Source organism: Motacilla alba, chromosome 1A (genome assembly GCF_015832195.1).
Source record: "Motacilla alba alba isolate MOTALB_02 chromosome 1A, Motacilla_alba_V1.0_pri, whole genome shotgun sequence".
NCBI classification, from domain to species: domain Eukaryota; kingdom Metazoa; phylum Chordata; class Aves; order Passeriformes; family Motacillidae; genus Motacilla; species Motacilla alba.
This window is the reverse complement of record NC_052031.1, coordinates 41,761,850-41,783,558: the sequence shown is the minus strand read 5'-3', so window position 1 is coordinate 41,783,558 and position 21,709 is coordinate 41,761,850. Positions and strand designations below refer to the sequence as shown.

General features: G+C 38.8%; 1 protein-coding gene across 2 annotated transcripts in view; it reads left to right on the top strand.

Annotated features, from left to right (window-relative positions):
* The first annotated feature begins 22 nt into the window (after positions 1-22).
* The window catches only part of KITLG (KIT ligand), a 56,944-nt gene continuing 35,257 nt past the window's right edge, over positions 23-21,709 (top strand). Inside the window, exon 1 of one of the 2 annotated variants that reach the window (XM_038153921.1) lies at positions 23-392. In XM_038153921.1, the coding sequence (XP_038009849.1) occupies positions 378-392 (15 nt within the window). In that variant the 5' untranslated portion in view covers positions 23-377. The remainder of the gene's footprint in view (positions 393-21,709) is intronic. The other variant, XM_038153920.1, reaches the window with a different exon arrangement.

Genomic DNA, 21,709 nt, shown 5'->3' with positions numbered 1-21,709 from the left:
TTGCCCCAAGTTAACTCGGGTTTCCCCCGCCCCGCAGGGTCTGCCTGGGCTCCCGGTCCTCCGGGAGGGCGGGAGGGAGGGGAAAGGCGTGTCCTGCCTGGGCTGCCGCCGCCGCCGCTGTTGGAGGCAGATCGGAGATATAAAAGACCTGGCCGGGGGCCGGCGGTGGTTTCAGTGAGCGCGGACGCTCAGGCCGTGGGGAGGGGGCGCAGCGGGACGCGCGGAGCGGCGGCGGGACGGGCGGAGGCAGCGCGGGGCTCGCCGTGGGCAACCCCAATGCGTGGACTATCGGCTGCTGCATTATGCTGGAGCTACAGTTCCGCTGAAGGGAGTTTGCACACGGCCGGCTGGGCTGGACTGCAGCGCTGCCGTTCCTTATGAAGAAGGCACAAGTGAGTGCGGCCGGGCGGCGGCGGCGGGAGGCGCCCACCTGCCCGCGGGCGGGGCTGCCCCGCGGCTCCCGGCGGAGCGGGGCCGGGGCCGCCGGCGCGGAGGGGGCGCGGGCCGGGGCAGCCGCCGGGCGGGGAGGGCGCGTCCGCGGGGGCGGCGGCTCCCGGGCTGCCCGAGAGGTGGGGGGTACCCGCCGGGGGTGGGAGCCGCTGCCGCCGGGGAACGGGTTGGGGGAGCGAGGTGAGGGGGTGAAAAAAAAATACCGCCCGGTCTCGCCCTCGGCGTTCCGCAGCCCGTGGAAAAGTTGCAGCAAACGGCCGGACCAGCGGCCGAGCCTTGGGAGATCTCGGAAGGCACTAGGAAAAATTGCCGTAGTAAATCAGTTGTCTGTGTTCCCCTGACGAGTGAGAGAACATGAAATAATCGGGGGCAGCAGTGCAGTGGCTGCGGTTCCCGGTGTCTCCCTGCACGCCGCTCCAGCGTGCGGCGCCGGGCGGGTGCTGTGGGAACCCCGGCATTTCGCCCTTCGTCCTCCCGCATCCCGCCGGGAAGTGCCGCTCAGTGCCGCTGCGGGGGCCCTTGCCATTATTTCTGCAGGTTCTGTAGAGATTTCAGTCACTCTGCTGTGCGTTTTTTAGAAGGAAGCAAGGGACAGACATGAGTGGAAAATTGTACCAAGGAGTGGCTCAAGGAAACTCTAACGGCAGAAAGTTAAAGGCTGGACTTCGCAAGGTGCCGGTACCCTCTATCCGGGCAGACCCCAGCGAGAGCCAGGACTGCTCCGGGAGAGAACAATGCATGGACGCGCACACTGCTGCCTCTGCGCTGGGGGCTTTTCCCTCCTCCCCCTCCTGCGTTAGAAGCGAGATACTTTTTGCCTTCGTCTGTTTCTTGGCAATTGCTGGGTCACCTACCCACCAGTGAAGACACTTCAGAAGTCACTGGAAAAGACATAAAACATATTTTAAAAAAAAGATCTTACTGAAGTATTTTGGGTAGTTAAATGATTTTTCAAGAGATGAGAGGAATTAGAAATACTCACTTTCTGAAATATTTAAATTTCACCTGGCCAAAGCACTGGAGAATGTACCCATGTTTAAGAACTTAAAATTTGGAGACTTAATTTTTGTGATGCTGAAGTACACTGCGGTTTTTTCTTAAATTATTGGCTCTGAATTTTAGCAATGTATATCCATTGCTGTTATTCACATTCGATTACTGTAGATGCCTCGAACAAAGATGTTTCAGAAACTGTATACACAATTATTTAAATGTGCTGAATAGATTATTAATTGTGAAGGGTCTCTTAAAGTCTGAGAGCCATGTTTATGTGTTTACGAATGAGGATTTATGAGTGGAAGCAGTCAAACATTTTATTACATTTGAACTGTACACTTATAAAAGTCAACAGACTACTTTTGCAAATTCTGAGCAATGCAGGAACAATCCTTCTCTCCCAGTAAACTGGGAAAGACAGGCAGTCTTGGCATTCAGGACCATATGGCTTGACTCAGGGGCTCACAAGCTGTAGCCTGTGGAACAGCTTCTTGTCATGGTGTTGGAGCATCTGTCAGCCTTCAAGCAGTTATGCTTCCTGCTTTTTGGAGGCACTGACAGACTCCTAGTTCTCCAGAGGGTTGTTTCCTATATTTTAAGGAGTAGCAAACAAATGTGATACCAAATCATTAATCATTCCAAGGGAATCAGAGCAGGACATACTTCAAGAAGACTTGCCATTAAAACCGTGAAGACCCTGTGCAAAGAGAGAGAGCAAATGAAGTGGGTACAAGAAAGAGGACTTAAGCACATGAGGGAACTTGACACATTAAAGTAAATCTTAATCTATATGCTCTCCTGTGGCTACTTCAGTTATTGTCTAGACTAGTAACTGTCATAGTGGAAAGAACAAGATCGGAAAACTGGGAAAATGGTTAATATTTCTTACAATAAAATATTCTGCAACAGACATAGTACAGAAAGCAAGAACCACACACTCGCTGAGCCTTGCGAACACAGTCAAAACAGTCATATCCATGCCTGGATATTGTTTAAAATAAATCAGGGACTTTGATCTTTGAGGTAATGTTGCACAGTGATAATATATAACTAGTGCAGCTGAAGGAGTAGCTGAGTCATACGTCAGTACAACGAAAGTGCTGAAAGAAGAGTCGTGTTGAGCGCTAGACTCAATGTGAGCAAGTTGGTCCGTTTATTTAAATCAGTCTTACCCTGAGAAACCACAGGAACTGCAGAAGCACATTCCCCAACAGTGTCAGTCCTAGAAGTGATGTTTATGAAACTCCGTGGTTTGATGGATGCATAACCCCCCTGTTTTAAACATACCAACACCTGGATTTTTCTTTGTAAGTCATGATTTCCTTAAAGAAGTGATTAAGCATTTAGGGTTCAGTCATACAAATCCTTTTTGAATGAGGCTATTTCCATGAATTAATCTTATTGGAGGATTACCTGGATGAGAGGATTTGTAGGCTTATATACTTAGTAATTAAAACTATTATCAGAAGTGAGTTTATGTCCTTTTGCATGCTAATATGCCAACAAATAAAATGTCACTGGTGTCTGGACAGCCTTTTACAATTTGAATAAAACAGGGTTAGTGGTGCCAGTGTGATATGATCTTGCAAAAACATGTAGCAGTTTTCTGATTTGCTTGTTCTTTGTGTGATTTGAAGACAACCTAAATGGGATTAAGTTACTAAGAAATATGTTGCAAAGAGGGGTCACCTATGGGGTAGCTCTGAAGGCTGATAAGGTATCACAGATACATGCTTCAGGCACTTGATCTCCTGCAGTAAGTTAGATGCACATCCTCTTAGAAACGTCAGTATTGAAAGTGTCTTAGATTTCAGTGCAGCTTTCTCCCTCTGAATGTGTGCATTATTGTTGGTAGTTAAATTGCCATCTTATGTTGTCCTGTCTGTATGTTTGTGTCATTAAAGTGGAAGCCTCTGTAGAAATTATCGCGGACCGGTACCTGGAAAAAGTACTTAAATTGGCACTTCTAGTCTCTTATCATCAGGCTAAATCAGAAATGCAAATCAGATACCTGATACCTTGGTGTGAGCTTGATTTTAGGGGAAATGGTGACTTCTGATCATCAGTCTTTCTTGCTCATTCTGCAAAAAAATGAACACTAGGAAGTGGAAGATATTTGGAGCTCATGGCAGGTATAGATCTGCTACTCATTAAGTAGAAAAAGAGAATTTTTTTCTGGCTGTAGCCAGAAAGATGCTGTGCTATTCATGTTAAGCAATGGACTAAGGTCTCTGTTCCCTTGGTTTTGACTCTGCTCAAGGGAAGCCAGTTTGCAAGTACTGCAGCTGGAAAGAACATCCTGGAATAAAGAGTCGTATGGAGTATAAACAGCAGACGACCTGAAAGATTCAGGGGTGGGGGAGTGTTTTGTAAGAAATGTTTAGTGATCTTTTTATTTATTTCTTTTCTTCACCTGCTTTTATTATGCGCCTGCAAATTTTTATCTCTGTGAACTATTTGGCACTTGGCTTTGTTGTTTAAAGTGAGGCCAGTAACCCAGTCTTCTCCTGACCCAGTTTTGCCATTGCACTGAAATCTGTTTTTTTTCCTTTATGCACTGCATGTCAGTCCTTCAGGTACAGCTCTGCAAGCTGACAGTGCCATTCTCCAAGTTTTGTAATGTGATTTAATGGTATGCTGGCTCATGTAATCACCATATTGTATGAAAGTTAAGAGTTGGCAAGATGAAGCCCTTGGCTTCAGATGGGCAATGCTCAGTATGCAGTATGTAAACACAACACCCATTTATTAGAAGCAAAGGAAGGAAAAATCTCCCTACGCAATTCCATTTGAGTGTTGTGGGAGCTGACATGAAAACGAAAGTGCTTGTTCTCGCCCTGGTCTTTGGTGTGCCAAACCTGAGATTAGTCAGCCTTTTAAACACACTGTAAAACCGCTTGTTTTTTGTTGGTTGTGTTTTTGTCCATGTGTTTGTGGGAAAAGGAGATGGATGAATGTAAGGTGAGTGACAAGGGGTAGCACTTCTCTTTTAATTTTGTTGTTTGGCCCATGTTTGTATTGCCTACCCGGTCATATGTAAACCTGCAAAACTGACTTTTCGTAAATATTATCGATGCTAAAATAACTGGCTGCAGGGAGCACATGAAATACAGATTTCTTTGCTGGATGGTTTTACTTATTGACAAATGTAATTAGTATCAGACATCTAGTAGTATCTGAATGAAAATATGACAAAACAAAAATGGTGTTAAATATTGTATTCTATTAAAGCTGGTAGCATGCACAATATCAGAGGTCATTGATAGTATGATAATGAAGACATTAATTCTACTGTATGTCTGAATAAAAGCCAGTTTAGGAGGTCAGATTTATCAACACTTTGGATCATATTAGTATAGAAAATAATTGTCATCTGATTTCCTACACTCATCTAATAACCACTGGGTGAATGATTGGTTGCTGTTTCTGTTTAAACCAGGTTTAAATTATACAAGGTAGATGAATGCAGTAATGATTTTAAATATAATTAGGAATTTTCTGCTCTATATGTGTTTTTCCATTATTGTTGCTGTGTGGAGCAGACCTACTTTTGGGTGCAAGGTGAAAATAGCATCAGGTCTAGCATCAGCAAGATACCACTGCAGGTATTGCCTGAAGAAGTCCCTTATGGTTCTCACTGCTTTGCAGCCATACTGTGGAGCACACTGTTTTACAAAGTAGGGAGGTAAATGCTTAGCTTAGAGCTGTTTTCATCACCACTTGAAGCAGCAGTAAAAGTGAGACCATGTGGTGCAGGCTTGGGGGACTGAGTGCAGGCTCTTCTGTTGCAGGGCCAATAGCTAACTCCTGCTTCACAGTGGTCAGTGCTCCTGGAAGGATCTCTCAAGCAGGTCTTCTGAAAGGTCACCTTTCATTTACCTCCAGCCCTAAATTTTACTGCTGCTTAAGAATGCTTGGTTATTTTTCTTTTTCTTCACTTTTGCTGCAAAACCTACTTAGTGGAGAAAATCGAGTTTAGGACCCTCACGATCATATTTAGCCCAAGCCACAAGAGCCACCTTTCTCCCACCTGTGATCTGGTACCTGCATAACAGTCATTCACATATATTTATTAATGTTCAAGTGAAAAATTTCTAGGAGTCCAGATGGGTATTTCAGTCCTCTTCTAACTTCACTGGCTTCACTGGTTTTAGGCAGCAGAGCTGGGAAGTCAGAGAGAGGTGGTGTGTCCTGGCAGCCTTGGAGCTGGGCCAGGCGGTGGGCTACACTCTTCAGCTTAGACTGATGCTCTGCAAAATATGCAGGTTTAGTCTGGGCTGTCACAAAAGGATGCATGCATGGTCTATAGCAATTAACTGAGTTTGTGAACAACTTTGATTCAATCCAGACTGAAAAGCTAATCTAGAAAATTTACGTGAGCATACGCACTAGAGGGAGAGAGACACACGTTCACATATTTTCTTGGTTAGCATCCTAAGTCTCTGGGAAGCTTCTGACTATCTAGTTTATCTTGTTGAAGCTGTTCTGTTGAAGGTTTATTTGTTCAATATTGAGGGTGGCTTACACATGAGCTAAGAATGTGGGGGAGACTGTATTTCAGACCACAACTCCTAATTCACAGATTGCGAATCATGCCACCCTCTGAACTTCCATTCAGAAAGATTTAAGCATTTTCAAGTCAGAGTCTGAAAATATCAGTCTGTCTGTCATATCTGTTCTTGTAGCTTGGCTAATCCCATGTGACTGAACCTGGCTTCAATCACCTTAAATGTCTTAGTGACAATAAACCCTTATCCAGTGTCTTATTTAGCAGGCCTTCTGCCTTTCATTTGTTCTGCTGCCATCAGCTTCAGGGACATCAGTTCACTGACAGTTAAGGCCAAGGATAAATTTAGTCCAATTAGCTCTGTCATCTCTTCTTTAGATATACTTTGAGAAGTTTTTAGAAGCACCCTAAATACGGCTTTAGAGATATGTGAAGTGTATGTAGTGTATTTATTGTGGACCTAAATTCTGTATTTGCTATGGCTAGAATCTCTGTACTTGATGTAGTCAGGAGGACTCATACTGATAACCTTCCAGTGTCTTTCCTCCTAAATGAATTGCACTGTTTTGTAACTTTTCTCATGAGCTTATATTTACTTTGTAGCAGCATACCAAGGTATGTCTTCCTTTTATGTTTGCAGCATGATACATCATTACTGGATGGATTCTTTGGTCTGTTTAGTAACACATGACCTCTTAATTACTTTTGGAAAAAAGTTATTCTGGCAGTCTGAGTGTAAAACCAAGTTGTGCATGTCCTGGCAATCTATCTCTGTTTAAAACACAAAATGAACTCTGTGCAAAGCATACAGCAATTCTTTTTGTAAGACTTGTTCCAGGACAAAAGAATGAACTTGATGCTGTGTATATAACACATTCTGAAAATGTGATGTACTACACTGATATAAAAATTTCATTTAAAAGAAATTAATATAATGTATTTAAGCTTTAAATATTAATTTGTGTACAATACTGATATAAAATAATATATAATTGATGTTGTAAAGTGCCTGTAATGTGGAGGGTCTAAAGTGTGTAGGAAAGTTTCTTCCACCATTTCATGTTGGTCCAAAAAAATTCCTGTCTGTTTATGGAGATTTCATAATTGTATAAAATGGGAGTATGATACCAAGGTGCTGGCTTTTGTGGTCTAACTGAAGTAAGACACTAAGGAGTCAGGCATGATAAATTTAAATTAATAATATGCTGTATATATGCAAAATAATTCACTAAATGAAAAGGAGTGCTTAGAAATTTAGGGAGGTTGAAATTTAAACATGCTAATAGTCTATTGTAAAAAAGTCCTGAGTTCCAACCCTCTAATTTCCACCCTCCATTTGCTCATTATTAAGTGAACTCAGCAAAATTTGTCTTTTGCATTAAATAGCAAGCAGACAATATTATGCATTATGTCTTTAAGCTGATACAGATCTGAATGTCAGTTCTTCCTGAGATTTGTTTTTCTTTTACTACTTTGAAGCATGCAGGAATAGGAGCATTAGTCAGCCAAATGAATTTAGGAAGCTTGTATAACACTGCTTGGCACCCTCTTTCGTTTGGATTAAAAAACACGTTCCTGAATAAACAGAGCTTTTTGGTGGTTATTATAAAAAGGAGGGAAAAAATGTATCTCCAGTATTCATAATTGGTGTCTTTTTCAAGTTACTTGCTTCAGCAATGTGTGGATTGCATTTCTATTCTAACAGCAAAAACTACCAGTGCTGTATTTGACACCAGTTTAAATGATTCTGACGGGCATTGCTTTATTTTCTAGGAAATGCAAACCTTTCTTATAAACTGTAAATTTAAATACTGTCACTGAAGGTGCTTTGATCTTCTGTATTATAATCCCTGGCAAAGAATGTGCCCTAGATTTGCCATGCACTCTCTAAAAATTGTGGCCATAATTGTAGTCTGTTCCAAACTGTTTAGATGTATTCTTCAGTGTTTGTTCCATTAATAGTGTAATACTAGCCAGTGTTTCAGGCTACTAAAATCAGTGAAAAACTTGCTATTTTTAAAAATTGACTCTAATCTGGTCATAATACTCCATCCATTTTCTTCTGGATTTTTTTTTCCTATCATCATAGCTCAAGGCCATATGTGAAAATGACAGCAAGTTTATCACCTCTTCCCCTTAAGACAGAAAAGTACCTTCATTTCTTTGTGCAATTTTCCTGCCCTCTACTGTGTTTAAGTTGGTGTCCCCGCCTCTGACAACAGAACTTCTGCACTTCCAGTATCCACAGTACTGAAGGTGTGTCTATCAGCATCTTGTTTGCTCCCACACACCTTAAGCTTCATCTCCAGTGTATGTTCTCTATATATTTTCTGGCATTTTTATTTCCCATTACCTTTTGGGGGCCCACGTCAAATATTAGGTCTCTGAATAACCTGTTGTCACTGTATTTTGTATCATCTGTAGAAACCAAGTGTCTCTTTGGACAGGAATAGAATGAATCCATTGTTCTGTGGAATATGTTGGGTTTTTTTGTTTTACAATGCTTGCAAGCTATTATTACAGTTAGGAAGAGCCCTCTGAAATACTGATCTGCCATTTCTAGAGGTGACAATACTTTTTTTCTCAGTAATTTTCTTAATTCATTAAGAAATTCCTCCCCCCCCCCTTTTTTTTTTCTTTTAATGGTCAGATACTTATTGAGACCAAATGAAACCCTTTTAGAAGTAGTTCGTATTGCTTTCCCCTGTGCCTTGTGCCTCTGAGCTCTGTTATCTAACCAAGTGAGAAATATCTGATTTGGTGCTTTCATTTTACTTTAAAAAAGTTCTGGTTTAATAAGTTCTTCAAATAATTGAAGTGAATTTCTATCTTATCGTTCTCCTCAGTGCATTAAAAAAATGCAGTCTTCTCACATGCAGGTTTTAGGGATCAGCTAAACATTTGCCAGTAATGGTCAGATTCTCTGCAGTACTGTTGGTCATTTCCCGCTGTAACAGAATGTTGTTGACATTTGCAAATGGCCTGAGACATATGTGAAGTTAATCTGCTTTTAGCCTACTAAAATCTGGTTTATTTCTATTGGAACAAGTCAGTTGCATCCAAGAACACTATTTCAGTTACTGTTCAATTAGTACCTGTTCACAGTGCTATTTGTCAAACAATTATGTTCTTTTTGGCTTTATTCGCTATGAAGGAGTCATCTTCTTAACATACATACTCCATTACTTATTTCAAAGTAAATGGTGCAATTCCTGTAAAACTGGGAAGATTTTTTCTTCTGTAAAAAGTGATAAGTGTCACTCAAGTAAACTTGCTAAAAATTGTATCAATTATGAAAATGCATAACTAGTCTTACTGGAATTTTAGAGTGCAGATGTTGAAAAGTATATGCTCTGAGGATGTTTACACTAATCTTCTCAACAATGGGTTATATTTTCTGTGAGATTAATTATGGAAGCCAAAGAAATTTCCCAATAGGCCAGGCAAATTAATGTGCCATCTTTAATAAGAATGATCCTAGGAAGCATTTGAAAACTAGGTGTAAAAATAATCCAAGAAACCATATTATATTGTGTCAATATTTGTATGAGTTTTCTATCAGCACATCTCTAACAAAGATGGTGTTGAACTTGCACCAGAATAATTTCACTGTTGACAGTTGCCATTCTTTCCAATTCACATGAATACTTTTGACCAAATATAAAGCTCTGTATCACACTACATGAGATTTACAATTCCATTTCTTAATGAGTAACCTCTGCTAAAATTTTCAGTAAACGTAAGGTAAAATAGCTGTTTTTTCAAAGTGTTGTGTTTTGTTGTCTTGTTGCAGATGCTGTGAGAATACCTCATATTCAATCTCAGTTATTTAACTAAATTCCTAATACTGTGTTTCTGGTGTAAGAGTCATGTTTTATAGGCATTTGTATCTAATAGGTATTTATATTTCTTCAAAACTGTACCGACTTAGGGAGCTTATTTTCCCTCAGATATTTTTCTGTCCAGTTATGTGTATGTTTCCACAGTGTAAGCTGAATGACTTAACTTCTTTTTGGAATGTTTACCCTGCAATTTCTGTCGTTTTTTTTTAAGGAAAGCTGCAAGTAGAGCTTCAGGTTTAAGATTAGATATTTACAGTTCTCTCTAGTTAGCATAACTCAAACAAAAACATCAAGATATCATGTGAATGACATTCATATTAATTCTGTGGTCACAGTTCTGATTGTGATGATGTAGTTAGCTGGGATTTATCCTGTGTCTCTTAACTGTAAGCTGACAGCACTTGCATGTTGGTATATATCATAGTAATGTGCCTGTTCTTCCTGGACACATAGCAAAATTGTGGGGAAACACTGGAATACCAGAAACACTTTGATGGAGTTTGTTGTTGTTAGTCTATACAAATCCCAATCAAAACCAAAAACAAACAAGAAAACAAAAAAAAACCAAAAAACAAAAACAACCCCAAAAAACCTCTAAACCCATCCACAAACCACCAGGATATTAAAAATACAGTTTGTGTGAACAGATGTAAAGATAAGGGCAGGACATAAATTGTAAGTTGGGTTAATTTTCAGGTAAAGACAAGATGATTATAACTACATAGATGTAGGTGAACATGGTGGTTTTTTTTCATTTTCTTGAATATGTAGTACCTCTTAACACATTAACTCTTAATTGTTGTCTTTAAAACTAATGAATATGTCCAGAGTTGAAAAGAATTTCTCTTACCAGCTTGCCTCTATTGTTGTATTGCTAGCAGATCTTGCTGTATTTAATTTGCTTGGTAGAAGGCAGATGGGAACTCTGTATTAATAGAGTTCAATGAAAGGAACAGAAAAGCCCAGTTCCTGTAAAAGAAATGCATTCAATGCACGAAATATATTTGTGTTTCAAAATGGATGAACAAGGAGAAAGAATGGAAATTGCTTATTAAGATTCTTAAAAAATAAAAACCTAATAAAAAACCTAAGTAGCCCCACAGTGTATCTCTCTTAACAGTTTGAGGGGAAAAAATTAATTAGGACAGAAAGCAAAGTGTAGGAACTAGTCATTAATTTGTAACATGGCAAAAACCTAAAAGGTAATGTTCTCTAATTGTCAGTAACCTCATATAGTTCAATCTGGTAATAGGGTTCACAGATTGATGACAACATGTGCCAGCTACATAAATTACTCAGGTTAATTGAAACTAAAAGAGATTCTGAGGAACTTTGTAAAGGTTTAGAGGAGATGGGAGAACAGATGGCATGATGGCAAGTGGAGTTTGTTGTGTTGAAGAGCAAGGGGGATGCATTTTGGAAGGAATGTTTTGAACTAATTGTAGCTGAATTAATAACGGCCATTTCAATTACTTCTGAAAGCTACTTACAAGCTCTTATTTATGTTCTTGTTGCAATGCTTGGTCAGGAAAATGAATGAAAAATCCCTGTATTGTGCCAATAGTAGAACAAATCAGACAGCATACCAGGATGAAGTAAGAGCAGAAAGAGAAATTTGAAAGGGGAGTGCTTTTATGATAGCGCTCATCAGCCATCCTGAAAAAAGTTCTGGTTTTCCCATAAAAAAAAAGAGCATAACAGAAATAGGGATCTTAAAATAGGTACAAGGATTATAAGGGAGCAATTTGCATATGAAAAGAGACTGAAAGTTGATTGCAAGAAACTACTGAATGATATGCAGGAAGTAGTAGAGAGAACGATTGCTGGACATTACTGATCCTTTCTTGGTACAAGAATAAATAAATATTTAAGAGAAGAGGCTAAAACTGGCAATGCCACCTTAACACAAAATTACCAGTATGGGAAGGTTTTTGACACTAGGTATAATATGGCTTGAAATGCAGCTTGATATATGTTAGAGCAAGCCCAAGAGGTCACATCCAGAAAGGGGTAGTCCTAGTCATCTCATCCTTGCACATCTCATCTCCTCCTCCACTCATTCCTTGGGGATTACTTTCTGTCTCTCAGCTGAATTGGCTAGTCACTGTCTTTGAATTTACTGGCTTGCTTAGGGGTCGGGTGAATGTCAGAGGGAGGGAAGCTGCAGAGAAGGAGCTCTCTCTCAGCAGCAGGGAGCTGTTAGATGGCTTCAGACCATCATATTAGCCTTGACTGAAGAAAAACGGATTATACACTTAAGTAGGTAAAACACCATGGTTATTTCAGTTTACACTCTGTGCATGAAATGTTTCTTATCTTCTAATTCATGCAAATCAGAAGAAATTTTCATATAGGCAATATATTCTGTAAATCTGAATGATCAGGTTTCTTCAGTTTTCAGTGGGCACCAGACTAATCATGTGCTGATCTGACACTTCTTATTTTTCAAATCTTCATTGCCTTAATTGTACAAGTCAGGTTTGGCCTAATTATAAACTCAGTTTCATATACAACCATCTGCCAAAATTACCATCTGTAATAATTCAGCCTTTAGCTTACAGGAAAGGAAAACACTTTTAAGATATATTGTAGCTGAACTTCAATTACATGTGAAAGTAATGACAGCTGAGATGTTTATACTGAAAGATTGTTCTTTTACCATGTGACTGTCAATGGTGAGAAGCCAAAATTTTATGTAAAGTTGTTGCACAGCTCTAGACATTGAAAACCAATGGAGTTTCCATGCACCATCCCTGAAAGATACTCTTGTACAGCACTTCAGTGCTAGCAGGAAAAAGCACTTAAAAGTGTGTCAAATTTTAGAGGTGCATAAGAATTAAAAATACGCTTGAGTTTGTGATGCTGTAATGCAGTTGCTGGATTTTTGTGTTAAAGGAAGCATTTTGATCAGTCCCGCCTCATTTTTGCCATCTTAAACTTACATTTTCCTGGAAAAATGTTACACATAGGTTGAAATTCTTCAAATGGCCATTCTTACAATTTACTTTCTCAAAAAAACCCAGCAACATATGCCCCAGGAAATAATTTCAGAAAGAATTTTTAGAATTAACAATGACATGATGCATTTTAGTACACCTTGGAAAAGGAATTGATGCTTGTTTTCTGCTGTAAAAATACGTAGTTAGAATAATACTAACATCTTTTTTCATATGCCAATATTTTTGGCATATGAAAATGCTTTTGGTTTGGATCAAAAACCTGAAAAAAATATAGTTGATTTTTCTTACTAATATACTAATGTAATTACTTTAAGACGAGGCATAATGTGATTGTAATTCCTGCTTGCTGAGGTAAATGGCTTATTGGCTGCCCAGTGCTTACGTTGTCTTACAAGCATACTTAAATGTTTTGAAGATTAGTTTCTAATTTGATGTGTCTCTTACCTGATTTGTCTGCAGTCTCACGTGCTTCAAGGCATTTGAGAACAATCTCATACATTGGTCGATTGCTTTGGATAAATATTCTTTTCACAAAAAAAAGAGATCCATTATTAATGTTCTTATATTCTAATAACAGTATAAATGTAATGTATCATTTTACAAATTATTTCCTTAAAGCTAAATTGTTCACTTTGGTTTTGTATATGTATAGGAAGACATTCAGTTTATGTATAGGAATTTATGTATAGGAACCAATTCAATTTATGTAGGATGCAAAATGCTGTCTTACATATGAGAGAACTGAGTTGAAATCAGGATCTGGAAAAAGTTATGGCATTCTGTGGGGCTTTTTATTCCCAGTAGAAAGTGTTTTAAGCCTGATTTTGTCTTACTCTGTGTTATTTGGAAACAGCTAAGATAAGCTTGTATGAATCTCACAGACATTTCTTGGAGCACTACTAGTATGTGCAGCTTAGTTTCTCAGGTAAACTGATAAGAAGTACATATTCAAGATTTAGTGAAACTTCAGAAATGTATAGTTCTAGGGGAAGTGGAAGCCTAGCAGTGTTTTTGTGATCAGCTCAATGAAAATTTGTTTGGTTATTGACAAATACAGAATCATGAGCTCCAAGTTTTTGAATGGTAAGGTTTAAACTTACACATATTTCCAGGGAAATACCTTGACAGACATTAAGCTGGCTAATGGTCAGGTAACTACGGTGCCAAGAAATGCTCTGTACGAAGAACAGAATTTTTGTTGTGACAAAGATGTTCAATATGTTGGAAGTCCTCAGAGGTTTTCTTGTATCTCATGATGGAAGGAAGGAAGATGAAAACTTAACACCAAGGACAGGAGATGCAGGTTTCATTTTTCACTTTTTTGTTTTTTTAGTACACTGGCTAGCTCTTAAGCAGCTTGTCTGTAAATGCTTCTAATCTTTTCCCCTACCAAAGTATCATACCAAAACCTTTGGCAGTTTTTGTAAAAATTGACTATGGATAATTGTTAAAATGTCTACAGGGGCTGTTTATGGGACCAGAAGCTGACTTCATTGCCTAACAACATGTTTTGTTCAAAACAGACAGAACATAATGTGGAAAGGATTATGTATTTTATTTAAATCTCAAAGTGTTTCTGGCAAACAAGGCACTGTTTCATCGAATTTTCCTCATTCATTCTCTTATGGCACAGTGTACAAGGTGCTTGTAAAACATAGTATTTAATCTATAAAGTCATGTTTCTAAATCATGAATGGCACATCATTGATAGACATTATGTGGGATAAAGTAAATTTTGTGATGAAAAATAGTGAAAAGGAGCAGAAACGCAGGCTTCACTATGGAAGACCATAACCTTGCCCATTTCTGCAGCTGAGTTGTGTAATGGCACTCCCTCATGCTACAGGAGATCACTGTGTTCAAAATACTTTTCATCCTTGATACATGCCCCAAGGTAATAATTTAGGTTTAGAATAATGCTTATAAAAGCATCTTTTGAATTCTGAAAGAATAAATAACAGTTTTTATTGCTTATGTTTAAAATTTTAGGTGTCACTACTGATGATAGAAAGAAACCTAAAATATCTCTTATTTATTTCCCAAAAGATCCAAGATTTAATGCAGCTGTAAAGCAGAATAACCTTCTTTCATCAGTCTTGTAGTTGGCGTTGAAAACTTTCACCACAGGCCTGGCGAACTTTCTGATTGGTTCGTAGTTTTATTTTTTTAAATCTCTTTCTCCTGGTTTGAGTAGGGATTGAGGTAATTTTCTTCCTAATAGCTGGTATAGCGTTGTATTTTGGATTTAGTATGAGAATAATGTTGATGACATGCTCAGGTTTTTAGTTGTTGCTGAGTAGAGCTTGCCCTAAGTCAAAGACTTCTCAGCTCCTCATGCCCTGCCAGTGAGAAGGCTGGAGGGGCACAAGAATCTGGGAGGGGATGTGGCCAGGACAGATGACCCAAACTGGCCAGAGGGCTATTCTATGGCATATAGCATCATGCTCACCATATAAATGGGGGGAAAGCTGGCTGAGGGCCACTGCTGCTTGGGAACTGGCAGATCAGCAGGTGGTGAGCATTTGAATTATGCACTACTAGTTTTGTATATTCTAATTATTTTGTTACTATTGTTACCCTTATTATTTTATTCTTTTTATGTCCCCTTAAACTGTCTTCTTCTCAACCTATGGGTTTTCTCACTTTTATTCCTCCGATTCTCTCCCAGATCCCACTGGGGAGGAAGAGTGAATGAGCAGCTGTGTAGTGCTTAGTTGCTTTCTGGGGTTAAACCACAACACTCTTCAAAATACAAAATCACTTTCCATACCAACATACATGTTACATAATAATTTGGAAAGTTCTCAGCTGGGGTTTTTGGGGGATCAAAGTGAAAACTTTTTATTTCCTGTTACAAACCTTTTTAAGTTGATGCAGGTGCTGCTGTCTGGAATATATCCAAAGAAGCCAGCTTTTGTGAAAAGTAGATTGGGTATACTTTTTATGTCAACAGTTACTTACCAATTGGAGAAATTGCTCTGACTATTGAGGAGAGATCCCCTTTAAAGGTTGCATGACTTAGTGTTAGTTTGTTTGTCTTCACTTTAGAAGCAACCACCTGGTTGGATGCTGCACCCATTGTGACAGCTGTAACAATGCTTGTTTAGGGCAACCCTATATTTACACTTTTTGGAGAGGAGAGTCTGTGAAACTAAGGTACTGTAGAAAGCAAATAAACAAAATTTGTAATCTGAGAAGAGGTAAGAGAGAAAATTTGGTTTATTTCCATGAGATATGGGAAAGTTTATGTTGCTTTTTTCTCATGAAGCAATGAAAGTCAAATGGACTTTTTAATTATGCATGGCAAAGACTGAAATATTAGGGTTGATTTTTATAAGTACGTGAAGACAACACACCAGAAAGATGGGAGTATAAATGCACAAACCAAGGAGCAGTGTTTCTGTGAGAATGTATTGATTTAAACCACTGTCACTTACACTGGACCAGGCTTTTAATCATCAGAACAGTGAGGATCTGGGATAATTTCCCAAGATTCACTTCAGATCCTCTGTTCAGTTCTGAACACCACACTACGAGGAAAACAATGAGGTGCTGGAGTGTGTCCAGAGAAGGGCAGCAGAGCTGGTGAAGAGACTGGAGCACACGTCTTAACAAAAACAGCTGAGGGAGCTGGGCAGCTGTTTTGCCTGTAGAAAAGGAAGCTCAGGAGAGTGATAAGCTCTCTACAGTGACCTGAAGGGAGTTTGCAGCCAGATGTGAAGTGATCTCTTCTCCATAGTAACGAGCAATAGAACAAGAGGAAACGGCCCCAAGTGTGCGGTGGAGAATTTAGATTGGTATATTAGGAAAAATTTCTTCACCAAAATGGGGGCCAAGCACTGGCACAGGTTACCCAGGGAAGTGGTTGAGTTATCAGCCCTGGTAGTATTTTAAAGATGTATAGATGTGATGCTTAGAGACATGATTTGGACTTGATCTTAGAGGTATTTTCCAACCTGAATGATTCTGTGAATATTCCCTCCAATCCTACTTCACTCTACTCTTTCTATTTGGTTATCTGTTGTGTTCTCAATGTAAAAGTGTTGTTATCTTATTGCAAGAGTCCCATACCTTCTCAGTCATGTCTCATGGGTAGTTCTTCTCAACACTGCTCCTTCTTCTTCAAAACCCAGACAACAACCGACTCTAGGTTCCAGTTCTCCCTGTCTTATAGGACTGTTCTTCCTTATTGGATACAGCTGTGAGTCAAGCCTGTTTCTGATCTTGGATAAGTGGCCTGGCTGCAGCTCTTTGGGGGTGAAGCTGCTTTTTACACATTTCTTATACTCTATTCCTACCACAGTTATCCAGTCCTATTAAAAAGTTATCTTATCAAAGGAGTGGGATACAAAAAAATGTTATCTGGACCCTACCTATCCCAGCAGTCACCTGAAGTCCCAGTGTCTTTGAAAACTGATACCTGCTGTGGCATGAGGCAGATAAAGTTACTGAAGAGATTTGTGCTCCAAGAATACCAATCTTCTGAATGTCTGGCAAGGAGGACTGGCTAGACCTATCCCTTTATGTTGGAATTCAGGTTACTAATATAATTTGCCTTTAGTAGCAGATGATGCCAAAGCCATTCTGAATGGACTGCAGAGGACCACATTTGCCTGATGTTGGTCATGAGACCTTCTCAATGAGAGAGGGACTGAGGAGAGCTTCTGGGGCTGGATCCCATGATCTTTATCATGATAAAAACCATATCATTAACACAAACTCTATTTCTTCACCTTATTCTGAGTCTTCTTGTAGACCACTAATGTAGACAGCAACTATAAAAAGTGAGGAAATGAAAAGTGTTACAATATGTAGTACAATACTGATGTGAAAAATTGTCATCCTTTAGCACTGTCAAAGCTTATACTGGTGTTGGCATATCAAAGAGCTCCAAACAGTGTTCTTTAATCACAGCTAAGGTTGTAATTATAAAAATGTAATACAGTTAAGGTAGGAGCTTGAAACACAGTCTCAACTATACTGGCATCTAGTTTCAGTCTGTGTTCAGCAATTACGAGGTCTCATATCAAGCAGGTCTAACAGCCTGTCAGGGATGTTATCAAAAAAATTTGGAGTCCAGAAACAGAACAGTGTCTTTCTGAGAATGTCTTTGGTTTAAAACCAAGTTGACAATTCTGTGATTTAAATTTCAAAAATCATTCCCTGCTTACATAAAAAAATATAAAAGAATTCAAAAGAAAGAAAAAGAAAGAAAAGCACCTAAACTCCTTGTAATTTTGTATAAGTATTTTTTTCCTGATGTTTGCTTTCAACAGGCTTGAGCATGAACTGAAAATTCTTCAGATTAATAATGCAGTTTATTATCTAGCAAAGTTTCTGTGCATGAAAGACTAAAAATCCACTTAATATTTTTTGCTTCATACTAAGAATGATATAGGAGGACATTTTCATCTTATACATGGGTTCTGGTGTATGCCAAGTATCAAAATAGCTGTTTTCACTTTCCTAGATGATTTTATTTATTTTAATTCATTTTGCCAGTGTAGTAGTTCTTCCAACCCAAACAAAATATAATTTGTAGCAGATGGTAAGAATCAAAGATCCAGTACAGAATTTCTATAACAAGTCTTATTTCCTTTCCTTTACTGGTGCTTGAAAGTCCAAGATTAAAGAAGATTGCTTGGTATATATTTTCATTATAATTCAAAAGACTGTTTAATATAGTGGATTTTTTTTTTTGCATGAATTTGGCAAACAAGCAAGACCTCTGAAATAGATCTTTAGAAAAAAAATCTTTAATTAAGTATTTTATCTAAGAGAATGTCTTTTCATTCCCTGAGGAAGACAGATCATCCACCTCCATATAGTGTGAGGAGCTTGTCCTCCCTGCAAAGATAGTTTTGTATCTTATGTTGCCTTCCCTTTTAAATTACTTAAAAATGCCTTTGGATCTAAGCTAGAATTCTGTAAATACCCAGTAGGGGAAAAAAAAAAGACAACTTCGTCTTTGAAGTTTGTGTGAGGTTTTGTTGAGTCAACTGAAGTCTGGTTGTCTGCTAATTTCTGTTTTGGTTGCACAAAAATTGGATCTCAGTGCCTTTCTTACAGGACAAGAAATTATTGGCCTTTATCACTCTATAGATAGAAAGATGAAAAATTTCAGTATCAATCCTGGATGTTCACTATGGAATTTTACAAGAAGTAGGAAAGAAAATCTCTCTTGCCAGTACACATGTCCTAAAAAGACTGCTAAGTGCAGGACCTCTGGAGATCCTAATAATCTCTGATTCTGTTTTTATAGGAAGATTTCTTTCAAAGTATAGAAGTTTTTAAAACTCTTATCCTTTCTTCCAGCTGAAACACTTCTGTCCTTTAAATCTCCTGGCTCTTTTGCTGAACTAGAATGCCACCTGATGGATTATTATCAGTAAATATTTATTCAGACGCTTTTAACATGAGTTCCAGAGGCAACATTCGTGTATAATTACCTGTCTCTTGGTAACTTCACTTCCCAGTACTTGGGAACTAAACAAACTGGCTGTCATCCAGAACAAGTTTAGGATGCATGGAAACTGCCTGAATCCCTGATTGTCAAGTGAGATTAAAGAGTGGACAAAATTTATTATGGATCAGATCACATTTTTAAAGAACCAGAGCTTATATTTTTAGAACAGCCAAATATTTTGCAATGGTATCATTATAGAAGATTGAAAATAAATATTTTAATTTACACATTAAAAAGACTTTTTTGTAGTTTACTGAATGTAATTGCAAAATACCTGAATTGCATAGATTTGCAAGGCAAACTCTCTATCAGTTTACAGTTCTTATCACATTCATCTTGGTTTCAACTGATACACACGAACCAAACTCAGCAGGAGTTTGGGTGCTCCTTACCAAATGCAACAGTAGCACTTTGGCTGGAGCAGCCAGCTACGTCTGTCAAGAAGAGCTGCAAGGGGTAGAGGATAATAGCAGTTGGCCTGAGGTCATATGAAATGAAGTTGGCATATAGTCTTAAGTAGCTTCCCAGTTTTCCCAAGGTCTGGATGGTGGGAAAGAATGGTGTGACTCATCATTTTCTCAGCCCTGTTAAGACTACATATCTTAAATTTGTCTGATTCAGGAAATAGATGTGAATAACTTGGCAGAACTAGAGAACGGTTTCTCTTTTCAGCTGAAAAAGAAAAATATTGTAGAAAAAGTAGTTCTGCATTAGCACTTAACAGGTTTGGGACAACCTTTTATCCATTGATCTGAATAGAATTATTTCCAGTTCATTAATGGCGCACCTTAGGAAGAGAACTGGTCTATAAGCATCTGAATACAGTTGGCTTTGCAAAAGCAATTGGCTTTGCTTTTGCACATATGGCTGGTGGAGTCTAGCAAGTGCCATTTTAACATTCTGCCACCAAATGAACAGTTACATGAAAACTCCCATTCTTGTCATTCTAGAGGAGTCCCCTGTGGACACACAAGTGAGTGCAAAGGCATTCTAGGAGCCCCCTGTGGATACACGAGTGAGTGTAAAGGTGTGGGGGAAGAGCTTCTAGGGTTGGGAAAGTCACAGAAAGGCGAATACAGTATTGCCACAAAAAGATCAAACAGCTATGAAAGCAGCTTGCCTGTTGAACTCATTTGAATATAGGTAGCAATGGCGCCTCTCCCTGCTTATATTTGTATGAACTTACTAATTTCCTTCCGCTTAACCCCTTGAAATACCCTCATGTTATGTATTTTAGATATTATATGCACAACTGAGTAGAAAATATACTGTGTTTTTAAATAACCAGATATATGTTCAAATATTTTGTGTCAAAAACATTCTAAAACTTACTTTGAAAAAGATTGATTAGTATTTCTATAGTCTGTGTTTAAATCAAAATGCAGAAAAATATCTCTGACACTCTCTGTTGCTTACTTTTATCATCATACTCCTTACTACACCTCATTGTTAAAAAAATTAAGAGTGGTATCAGTCACTAGAAAAGTATGTATCTGGATTTTGTAATCATAACAAAGCAGGGAGGGTGTGATCCAGAGATTTTTAGGTGTCTCGCCCCTGCAGAGTGACTCACTGAGCTGGAGTTATGCATTTTGTTCATTGGACTGCTAAAAGGTTGTTTAAGAAAACTCACAAGTTGACTGGGGAGCTTCACAGAAGTTAGGGTGCCCAGATGGAAGAGCATGTGTGAGACAAGGATACACACAGACATTCTGATGCCTGTTCAGTGAACATGTCTGTTTTTCTACATATTGGCTTGACAATGTAAAATGCATAAATGTTATGAAAAGTAAGGGTCAGGAGTACCAGTGTAAGCCTCGTTTTCCCCTTTTAGCCATGAAGCCATAATAGGCAGGAAATCTGCTCTAGTGGTAGATATGTAGATGTGGCATTTAGGGACATGGTCTTCTGGTGGATTTGGCATTGCTGGGTTTATGGTTGGACTTGATGATCTTAGAGGTCTTTTCCAACCTAAATGAATCTATGATTCCATGGTAATTACAAGGTAGATATATCAGAGGATCACAGCTCAGCTCCTGTGAGTTGGAATGACCTTGGTTGCAGGAGATGTAACCCAGGTCTGTCACTCAGAGAGAACCCCACTTGACAGGCTATTGTATTTGGTGAGACTAGTGCCAGTTTTTATGGTCAGGGGTGTACACAAGACTTGATCCTTAGCTATGCGTTATTCAGCAGTGCTTTCTTCAGCTTCTCTGAAGTAATTTCCTGGGTACTTGAGAATGTGCAGGAGACATTGCCAGTTCCAAGTACTTCATTGTTCCAGAACTAGGTGGTCCTAAGAGGGTGACTTCTTTTTCCACACTTAACTCATTTTTTCAGGGGCTTGAGCAATGTTTAGCACTTAAGCAGTATTTAGGCATGGCCATGTTGGGTATTAAAGTTAGCACTGCCATTTGCAGGTGTGAAGGTGTTACTGAAAACCATGGAAATGGTAATTGGATTACATTCTGTATAAATGCTCTTCTTT